At 43.9% G+C, this 10,242-nt stretch overlaps 2 protein-coding genes across 2 annotated transcripts; both read left to right on the top strand.

Moving 5' to 3' along the window:
* Positions 1 to 1,503: 1,503 nt before the first annotated feature.
* On the top strand, positions 1,504 to 3,098 carry LOC142890686 (speriolin-like protein). Its single transcript, XM_076029903.1, has 4 exons — positions 1,504 to 1,657; positions 1,869 to 2,081; positions 2,167 to 2,291; positions 2,467 to 3,098. Exons 1-4 carry the CDS (start codon positions 1,504 to 1,506, stop codon positions 2,797 to 2,799), a joined length of 825 nt encoding a protein of 274 aa, XP_075886018.1. The 3' UTR covers positions 2,800 to 3,098.
* Positions 3,099 to 3,671: 573 nt separating this feature from the next.
* smpd5 (sphingomyelin phosphodiesterase 5) lies at positions 3,672 to 10,018 on the top strand. Its single transcript, XM_076027720.1, has 8 exons — positions 3,672 to 3,865; positions 6,909 to 8,119; positions 8,741 to 8,816; positions 8,915 to 9,055; positions 9,168 to 9,257; positions 9,392 to 9,455; positions 9,532 to 9,691; positions 9,891 to 10,018. Exons 2-8 carry the CDS (start codon positions 6,917 to 6,919, stop codon positions 9,996 to 9,998), a joined length of 1,842 nt encoding a protein of 613 aa, XP_075883835.1. The 5' UTR covers positions 3,672 to 3,865; positions 6,909 to 6,916; the 3' UTR covers positions 9,999 to 10,018.
* The last annotated feature ends 224 nt before the right edge of the window (positions 10,019 to 10,242 follow it).

The raw sequence follows: 10,242 nt of genomic DNA, 5'->3' as shown, positions 1-10,242 counted from the left end.
TTTTGGGCAAAAAGGGAAGAAAAGTCGTTGAATGTAAATCTTTCGTTTTGACAAAATGTTTCCTAATGTGCCTTTTAAATTATGCTATTTATGTATTTATTATGGACCTTCACAGTAACAACACCCATTATTTTTATTCTGTTCTCCAGTGTGAAACGTGTCTGTAGTATGGCGTTGAAGAGCAGTCAGTGGTGGTTCAAAGATAACTTGACGGTGATACACTGTGTATAAAGAACAAATGGAGTTGTAGCAATAAATACAAGCTTTATTGGCCTTTATATAATGTCTCAGATAGTTTCTTAACTCTAATGTCTTTTTATACCTGGTAAGTTTGAAGGATAGTGTTAGAACTTTTTTTGTTCAATAGGTGACATTTGATGTCAGTAGACAGTAAATGTTTTCTAATGCAAGGTCTGTTTCACCTTGGATTTGTATTGCATGACTTAACTGCAAATGTTCAAAAGTGAAATAAAATAAAAATGTACCTACTATGTTTTTGTGTAAAGTCATGATGTGGATGGAGAACAGTGAAAACGAGTCAAGTGTTTATTCTCTTCTATTTGCCAGTATTATGATTATCAGCTACACCAGCATCAATGTTTTTACATTACCTTCAATCTTTAGCCATTCTGAAGTCCAATGGGTAATTGCCTTTTTCTTCTTCAAACATTGTGTGTATATGTAGATGTGATACCATGATGATCAGAACATTTTGTATTTGAAATTGATATATTTTGGAGGGAAAACCGTTGACCACGCTTCAGGTGAAGGTAAAACAACCCTTTCTTTCGTCAAAATTACGACTTTCACAGCTGGTGTATCAAGTCCCTGAGACCAAAAGGGTTTGATAAAGTACTACGGCTAAAATAAAACGTATTATAGCTTTAAAAACAGAGACAAGGAAAATTCATTCACATAAACAGAATGAAAGATCGCGACAGAAGGGAGGTCAACACAGACGATATTTCTGAACGTTCTCAACGCAAATTTACCGAATACTTCAAATGTTCTTTTGTTTTTTTTATTCTTTTACCTATAATTGTCCCTATTTTTGTGAAAGGTAATCATGGCACATGTTTCAAGTTGATAGGCTAAAGGCCATCTGCCATTACAGCAGCCGTGTTTTACTCTCTTCCGCTCTTCTTTTCTTTCTGTTAAGCCCAACTAGTGTGTGCATCTAATTTTACTTTCATGTCAGAATCCTGGCTATTTGAGATTAAAGCAGACATCTGACTAAAAAGTCACAACACAGACTTGGTGGCGGAGGCCCTGCTGAAAGAGAGGACAAGAGATGATTGGTAAAAATGAAGAAAACTAGAAGAGAGGAAAAATGTCAGGGGTAATTGAACTTCATGGAAGAAGATGGATGCAATGCTCTGGGCGCCATAAAAGAAGAGGGGACTTCACACCCGTCTCCAATGCTCTTCTGGAGAAAAACCCTTCGGTCAGAACATACGATGCGTTGGATGTTTATTGGTCGACTGTGAAACTACGAGGCCTAAAATGAACCTGGAGCAAACTGTCACTGCCTTGTCCACGCAAAACGAACAGTTCAAGCAGGAAAATGATCAGCTGAAGGCGGTTCTGGGCATAATCCAGGAGAACAGAGACCTGAGAGCCACGGTGCAGGGGTTCATCGGCGCGGACGACTCCCAAGGTACTGTTCTGTTTCTGCCACTAGATGGCAGCAAGAAGCCAATTGAATTTTTATTTATTTATTGTCATGAATTAAAATGCAGTTGTTCGGGGTTCCTACAGCTGATAATTTTTTTTTTTTTTTTTTTTTTTTTTGTAATGAGCAATGAGTTTAAAATCTTGCATGTTTATAATATTGAATGACATAAATAACACCACATTGTCTTCCCTAGTCTGCGCCTGCTCCATCCGGACAAAACCATCAATTCTGCTGCAAACCACCTTCGAGGAGAAGCAATTTCGAAATTACTTGCAGCAACCCAAAGCCAAGCACATGCAGAAGACCTCGTCCCCCATCGACCTCAGCTCCTTTATCCTGAATTCACTACACACAGACAAAACCGAGTCCCAGAGCTGCCAGACTGACATCCCTTGTGAGGTCAAAGGTGAGCGTGACGTCTGTAATGTTAGATAGACAGGCGGGGTCAGTTTGGTTGTATGAAAAAGATTCCATCCCTTTTTTCTCTCCAGAACCAGAAAGACTTCTTGGAGAGATTGCCTACCAACTGGACAGAAGAATTCTGTCCTACGTCTTCCAGGGCTACAAGAGGCTCTATGGTTTCACACTGCGCAACATACCAGATAAGATCATAGAGGTAAGACTTTGACATTATATATATATTTTTTTTTTAAGAAATGAACTCTTTCCACTATCAGTGAAAAGAAAATCTAGTCCTGATAAAACAGTCAAACAAAAACAAAGTTATTTGAAAATTTCAAGATGGTTCTGCATGAATTCAGACTATAAAATCCCAGGGTCTTATTTTAAAGGTGAGCACTCACCCGCTGTCAGGGAAGGTGGATGAGGGCTACCAGCATCACCTGAACCGGAGGTACGGTCACATCATGAAGAGGCTGGTTCAGCTTGGCTACAAAACGGCTCTTCATCCTCCCCTGGCGGAGTTCATAGTGAACACCTACGGCATCCTGATGGAAAGGCCCACGGACAACAGCATCCAATACATGGAACTAAACAATCCCGAATTTTTGAAGAGGCACGTGACAGCCGTGGCGCCAATTCAACTGAAGAAGGAACTGCTGCTTTTCCTGTCGTGCCTTTGCAACATGGCAGAGAAAGACAAAAAGCCGCTGCTACTGTGGTAGGTCACCCAGTGCTGGCATCTGCAGGCTGACACCAACCACTGTACATAAGGACTGATAAATTATATGAACGCACAGTCATGTGTTTATTTATTGGATATTTTAAAGTACATATGCTTGAACTGAACCAACTGCTGGAAATCCAATGGACTGCAGAGAGTAACGCGCGCACATGTCAGAAGTCACTGGTCATGTGAATTATTTCTTATCTTTGCTCGGACAGCGGTTATAGTTCGACGTGTCTTGGCAATGTGATGGATGATGAAATGTATTGTTTATTGTATTAAATTGCATTTCTAAATGAAATGACACTCATTCAGATTAAATCCAAAATAAAAAGACTTTTCTCCCATTGGGAGACAAAGAATATTCTTATTTTAAAGGTCGAGACAAAATTTCAATAACTCTGAATATGCTTTTTATGAAAGGTGGTTATTTAGACGAATGGAAATTTAAAACGTCTTTCGGTTATTTGACACATGTATTGTTTCCTACATAATTCCATGTGTGTTCATACGTAGTTTTGATGCCTTCAGTGAGAAACTGCAATGTCAACAGTCAGTTAATGAGTTAAGAAGGAGTTAATGAGTCATTGTCATATTAGCGGGTACACTCAATGTTGTGCCGAGTTCTGCACGCTTGTCGAGATTGGAATCCACCTCGCGGGAACGTGCACTGCTGCAAGTTTCATGGAGGCGTTTGCTCCGAAGCTACGGCGGAGCGCGCTCCCGCGAGGTGTCTCCAGCTCTGGGCGCGGGCGTGCAGAACTCGGCACGACACCACCAGGACGTGTCAGGTGCGGTCACGTGACAAACGGAGCCGACAAAGCAGCTCACGCACTCACACTCCGCCATCAGGGGGCGCGGCTTATCACCGCCCGCCTCGCCGGCCCGTCACTGACTGGAGGGAGAGCAGGGCGGCTCAATAACAGTGCTGCACGTACGAGGAAGCAATTCAACTCAATTTTGGGAAGTTCGAAAGCTGAATGTTGTATTTGAACGCGTGGAATCAGCAGCACAGCGCGCTCCCCTGGATCATCGGACGAACTGGCCTGGTTTACGGTGCCAAGGTAGGTAGGATCATCTGCTAGAAGCTAGCTGGGCGGCGGGACAGGTGGCCTCGCGCATCGACGATACTGGTTGCTAAAACTACAATAAATAAACTCGACCTAACAGCCATTGTCAAAGAAACACAACAACACGTGTTGGCGGTATGTGTCCGTTTGAAAGACCCTCTCTCTATTTGTGACGTTAGCATGGCTGCACCGGGACTAGAGAGAGAGAGAGGGTGAAAGAGAAAGAGGAAGAGGGAGAGAGAGAGAGAGAGACTGAGATCGCGGTACACTCCGCTACGAAGGAGTTCAATGTGGTTCTTAGTTGTTTTTAAAGCCATTTTCAGGGAGATTTCAGCGGTTTGTGTGAATCCTCGTTGACACCGACTTTATTATATTGAAGCAAGTTTGTTCTTAAAGAAGCCAAGCATCGATCTGGCACCGGTCCAACTCTGGGAGTCTCACAGTCAATGTGGACAACTCCAAAGATGCAGCAGCTCCAACACCACAGGTGTATATACAGACCTAATGAATAGATCGTCATTGTTTTGAGAGGACATACACAACTGCGTCATAATCGATAGGCTTAATGGTCACATGGGAAATGTTTGTGTGGGGATGAAAACAAGGGGTATGTTAAAACACATCCTGTGTTGTATGGTGCTGTATACAAACCCCTACCTCAGATTAACCTTTCTGTTTTCCCTCCAGTACAAACTGCTTCATTTAAACTTACTGCATGTTTTTCCTGTTTCCTTATACAAAGACTCCTAATGTTTGTCAGAAAATGTTTCAGACACTACTCTCGCCATCAATGTAACTTTTTTTTTTTTTTTTTTTTTTTACGTCGTCGGGATGCATCTTGTATATTCTATCACTTTTAAGATTATCATTAAAATGTACTAGAGTCTAGTACATGGATAACAATGCATACCGATGAAAATGAGCATCTGGTGATTCTTTAAAGCAATGAAAGTGATCAAATCAATTATGTAAATGCTTAGGCTGCATGTAACTAAGATCAGTTTAAGACAGTGAGTAATTCAAACCAACCAACCGTGCCCGCGGCCCACAGAAACCAGACCTTGGAGATCACAGGTCGACACTTCCTGCTTTACTGCTAATTGAGTGAGTGCAGTCAGTGGTCCCAACATCTGGGTACACATTGACAGATTGATAAAAGGTTGTAAACACTCCCCTGGCCCTGTGCGGAGTGATTACAGTGTTGCGCGGGCCTGGTCTCCTCCAGCAGCATGTCTGAACATGAGGGAACTCCTCCTTCACCACACAACCACAAGTCGAGCTATCGGAAGAAGAAAAAAAATAAAACAAAAAAATGCAAATTTCTCCTTGAGATCAATAAAGCATCTATCTATCTATCTATCTATCTATCTATCTATCTATCTATCTATCTATCTATCTACAGTTGTGCTCATAAGTTTACATACCCTGGCAGAATTTATGATTTCTTTGCCATTTTTCAGAGAATATGAATGATAACACAAAAACCTTTCTTTCACTCATGGTTAGTGCTTAGGTGAAGCCATTTATTATCAGACAACCGTGTTTACCCTTTTTAAATCATAATCACAACAGAAATTTTACAGTGACCCTGATCAAAAGTTTACAGACCCCAGTGTTTAATACAACATATTGCCCCCTTGAACATCAATGACAGCTTGGAGTCTTTTGTGGTAGTTGTGGATGAGACGCTTTATTTTCTCTGATGGTAAAGCTGCCCATTCTTCTTGGTCCAGTTACTGTAAATTCTTGGGCTGTCTTGTATGAACGGCACGCTTGAGATCTCCCCAGAGTGGCTCAATGATATGGAGGTCAGGAGACTGAGATGGCCACTCCAGAACCTTCACTTTATTCTGCTGTAGCCAATGACAGGTCGACTTGGCTTTGTGTTTTGGATCATTATCATGTTGGAATATCCAAGTACACCCCATGCGCAGCTTCCGGGCTGATGAGTGCAAATTTTCCTCTAGTATTTTTTGATAACCTGCTGCATTCATCTTGCCATCAATTTTAACCAAGTTTCCCGTGCCTTTGGAGCTCACACATCCCCAAAACATCAGCCATCCACCTCCATGTTTTACAGTAGGAATGGTGTACCTTTCATCATAGGCCTTGTTGACTCCTCTCCAAATGTAACGTTTATGGTTGTGGCTAAAAAGCTCAATTTTGGTCTCATCACTCCAAATGATTTTGTTCCAGAGGTTTTGAGGCTTGTCTCTGTGCTGTTTGGCATATTGTAAGCAGGATTCTTTGTGGCATTGGCGTTGTAATGGCTTTCTTCTGGCGACTCGACCATGCAGCCCATTTTTCTTCAAGTGCCTCCTTGTTGTGCACCTTGAAACATCCACACAACTTTTTTTCAGAGAGTCTGTGGGGTTTTTTTGCATCACAAAAAATTTCCTGGCCGTTGGTCGACGTGATCGTGGTTTGGTTTCAACAGAATCTCTCACCTTCCACTTCTTCATTAGAGTTTGAACACTGCTGATTGGCAGTCTCAGTTCCTTGGATATCTTCTTATTTCCCTTTTCTGTTCAATGACCTTTTCCCGCAGATCTTTTGACTTTTGCTTTCTCCATGACTCAGTCCAGAGATGTCAGTGCAAGGGTCTGTCAGGAGCCAACAAACTCATTGAATCTTTATTTTGTAATTTCTGTTGTGATTATGATTTAAAAAGAGTAAACACGATTGTCTGATAATAAATGGCTTCACCTAAGCACTAACCATGAGTGAAAGAGAGGTTTTTGTGTTATCATTCATATTCTCTAAAAAATGGCAAAGAAATCATAAATTCCGCTAGGGTATGTAAACTTATGAGCACAACTGTATCTATCAAACAGCTTGAATGAATGGAATCTTATCATGACACATTTCCCCTTTAGGTAGCAGGGTTGAGTTAGGCCAACTGGACTTGTTCTTCAAGGCTTGTTGCAATAACTCTAGTCCAGTTGTCCTAAATCAACTCCTCTACCTTAAGAAGACCTGGATGGTTGAGAACCTTCACAGATGTTTCCCCTTTTATTCTATTTTTTTTTTTACACAGGACCATGAATGAAACACTCACATGGAGATGTGCCAGCAGGAAGTGGTCACGTTGACCTGCATGGTTTGGTAGGACGGTGGGGGAGGGGCACCACAGAGATGGTCCTGCAGCCCTCCGCGTTTCCCAATGGCTTGGTGGCCTTCATCCACGCCGTGGGCTGGGCGCTCATCCTGCCCTGCTTCTGGTCCCTGGATCGCCTCATCGCCGTGTGCAAGTCCACCACGCTGGAGCGCAGCAAGCGGGTGGAGCAGGAGTGTTACCTCCACCCTCTCAAAGTCCTGTTTGGCTCCGTGGCCTTCATCCTCCTCTTCCTGGCCACGGCGCCCGTGGCCCTGCTGGGCTTCCTGCTGTGGGCGCCCCTGCAGTCGTGCCGCCGGCCCTTCCACTACCACGTGGAGCAGAGCAGCTTGCCCGAGAGGGAGATCCACCGGGGGTTCGAGCAGGCGGGTGGGAAGGCGTCCTTCGGCTTCGCCACGGCCAACCTGTGCCTGCTGCCCGACAGCCTGGCTCGCTTCAACAACCTGGGCAACACGCAGCGCAGGGCGTCCGCCATCGGCCAGCGCATCGCTCAGGGAATCTGTCGGCCGCACATCCGCATCTTCGTCGACTCCCCCAGCAGCTGCGGCACTCTGACCCCTTCCAACAGCATCCTGCCCGGGGGGAACTCGTCAACATACGGGTCCACTGACAGGCAGACGCAGCCGGTGTCTCAGCGCCCGGACTCGGCTGCCGAGTGCGGCCCAGTCGCAAAGTCCGGCGGCGTCGTGGTGTGCGTGCCCTGCGAGGACGACGTGCCCGAGGAGCACTCCGCCGCCCTCAACTCCGACCAGAACTCCAACCGGCAGAGCCCCGACAGCCACCGCCGCGCCCCGCGGGCTCTGCTGGCCCAGGGCCTGCACCAGCAGGACAGCGTGCCCTGGGAGGTGTCCCCGCTCTTCCCGGCCAACGTGGACGTCCTGTGCCTGGAGGAGGTGTTTGACAAGAGGGCGGCCAAGAAACTCCTGCACCAGCTGAAGCCCCTGTTCGGCCACATCCTATACGACGTGGGCGTGTACGCCTGCCAGCCTCCGTGCTGCTGCTCGTCCTTCAAGTTCTTCAACAGCGGGATCTTCGTGGCCAGCCGCTTCCCCATCCTGGAGGCCCAGTACCACTGCTTCCCCAACAGCCGCGGGGAGGACGCCCTGGCGGCCAAGGGTCTCCTCTCCATAAAGGTAGCGTTCGCAATCCAGTGTGTTTATCTGTCGTTTTTCAAAATAAAACTGAAGGCAAAAAAATTAAATAACTCTCGTCTATAAAAACAAACAAACAAACTGTTTCGACGACCATTGGAAATTTGTGTTTACAATTCCTGATTCTATGCTCAATTGGAAAATGGAAAAAAACAGGGTGATTGTCCAATTTGGATTTTTCGATCCGAGTCAAGGCATGTGACCTGAAAGTTTTCTATTACGTCTATTGTATGTGAGAGATTTTCTTTTTTAACGCATGCGAGAGAACACATTTATCATGTATTACTTTGCCTCGAATCAAAGTCAAAATTGGACAATCGCTGTTATCTGTTTTGTCTATTTTCCAATTGAGGGCAAAATTGGCAATCAGAAAAACAATTTATTTGTTTTTTTCATTTTGTTAGTCGAACCAGATATTGAAAAAAAATAATCTTTTTTTGCTTTGTTTTTTTTTTTGAAAAAATGATAAATGGATTTTTCACAATTGCAAATCTAAAAAAAAAAACGCTTTTGTCATTTGCGATTGTTCTCTTTGTGCTGCATCATTGTACGTCGCAGTGTCGATGCAGCTGAAATGCAACTTGTCACTGTTCTCGCATGCAGGTGCTTATTGGGCAAAATCAAAAGCAGCAAAAAGTGGTTGGCTTTTTTAACAGCACACATCTTCATGCACCAGAGGGCAAGTCTGACTCGCACAATTTCCCTGACACGCACGCACAGGTTTGGAAACGGCATTGAACCCTGATTGGTTTTGACTGACCGACTGTTTTGCATCAGGTGAAGGAGAGATTCGCTGCGACCAGCTGGACATGGTAACCGAGTGGATCAGCGATTTCCAAGCAGCCCACTGGCAGCCTGACGAGGACGTTGTGTTTGACGTGCTCTGCGGTGACTTTAACTTTGACAACTGCTCGCCTGGTGGGTTTTTCTTTCAAAAAAATGTATTTTTAAAAAAGTCCTTTTTGTTGTCATGGTGTGAACTCTCTGAATTTGCTGTATTCTTTTTATCTTCTATTTTCGGTTCATGAAGATGACGTGAAGGAGCAGAATCACTGTCTCTTCGAGCAATACAAAGATCCCTGCAGAGCGGCTCCAGGGAAAGAAAAGCCCTGGGTCATCGGTGCGGGCCGCTCTATTTTTCTAGTTTAATTTTTAGTCATTTTCTCCCATTTTTTTCATTTCTAACGTCGCTGCAGCAAGAGATGTGTGAAAGATTTTTAATGATGTCGCTGAATGAAATATTTGTGTTTAAAGGTACTTTGCTGGAGCAGCCTACATTGTACGAAGATGACATTATAACTCCGGAAAATCTTCAAAAGTATGTCAAGTTTTAATTTTTCACAACTACAATAATGTTCAGTAACAACAAAGTAACGCTGTGTGTGTGTGTGTAGAACTTTGGAGAGAGAGGAGCTGAGGAAGCTCTACATCTCCCCACCTGTTCCGGCAGAAAGCATGCCATTGGTTTACCCAGAGTCTGGCCAGCCGTGGATTGGACGGCGCATAGACTACATCCTTTACAGAGAGAGCTCCACTTCCAAGCACTGCCGAACAGTACGTGGCTTTTTCTACCCTTCACTTGGTCTTCCTGTCTTTGGCTTTTGTCGTTTAAATGCACCAGATAGTCTTGGAAAACGTTTTGATTTGGCAAAAGAATTACTGCAGAAAGAAGGTTTTTAAATGCTACTTCTTCTCTATTTGCAAGCGTAAAGTGTCGTTGCACTCAGAGCACCTCCTCTCTGTTTCAATCCAGGAAATTGAAGAGATGACCTTCATTACGCAGCTGGCTGGCCTGACGGACCATATTCCAGTCGGGTTGAGACTGAATGTGATGATGGATTCTGACAATGCTGACGAATAAAGAAAATAATGAATATCACCCATATCACCGTCAAACAAAGGGAACAAATGTACCAAAGAAACATGCATTCCTCTAATATTACATGTATATTGTTTACATGCTCGGCATTGAGAGTTAATTAATGTTTGACTAATGAATGCAATTGTACCTCAGGAATTCAATGATTTGTTTGTTTGTTTTTTTAAACAGATTTATACAAAATTGAGTGTTTCAGGGTATCTGTTGAATATTTTCCTTGAAACAT

Source organism: Nelusetta ayraudi, unplaced genomic scaffold (genome assembly GCF_046127955.1).
Source record: "Nelusetta ayraudi isolate G7.1 ecotype Tasmania unplaced genomic scaffold, CSIRO-AGI_Nayr_v1 ptg000003l, whole genome shotgun sequence".
Lineage (NCBI taxonomy): Eukaryota > Metazoa > Chordata > Actinopteri > Tetraodontiformes > Monacanthidae > Nelusetta > Nelusetta ayraudi.
The sequence above is the reverse complement of the archived record's forward strand: the minus strand, read 5'-3'. Positions and strand labels throughout refer to the sequence as shown.

Bases quoted from the DNA above. Each gene is read 5' to 3' on its own strand.
- LOC142890686 (XM_076029903.1), top strand. From the start codon at position 1,504: ATGAACCTGGAGCAAACTGTCACTGCCTTGTCCACGCAAAACGAACAG. The intron at 1,658-1,868 runs GTACTGTTCTGT...TGTCTTCCCTAG, and splicing joins CGGCGCGGACGACTCCCAAG to TCTGCGCCTGCTCCATCCGG. The intron at 2,292-2,466 runs GTAAGACTTTGA...CTTATTTTAAAG, and splicing joins TACCAGATAAGATCATAGAG to GTGAGCACTCACCCGCTGTC.
- smpd5 (XM_076027720.1), top strand. From the start codon at position 6,917: ATGAAACACTCACATGGAGATGTGCCAGCAGGAAGTGGTCACGTTGAC. The intron at 8,817-8,914 runs GCAAGTCTGACT...GTTTTGCATCAG, and splicing joins ACATCTTCATGCACCAGAGG to GTGAAGGAGAGATTCGCTGC. The intron at 9,258-9,391 runs GTGCGGGCCGCT...TTGTGTTTAAAG, and splicing joins AGAAAAGCCCTGGGTCATCG to GTACTTTGCTGGAGCAGCCT.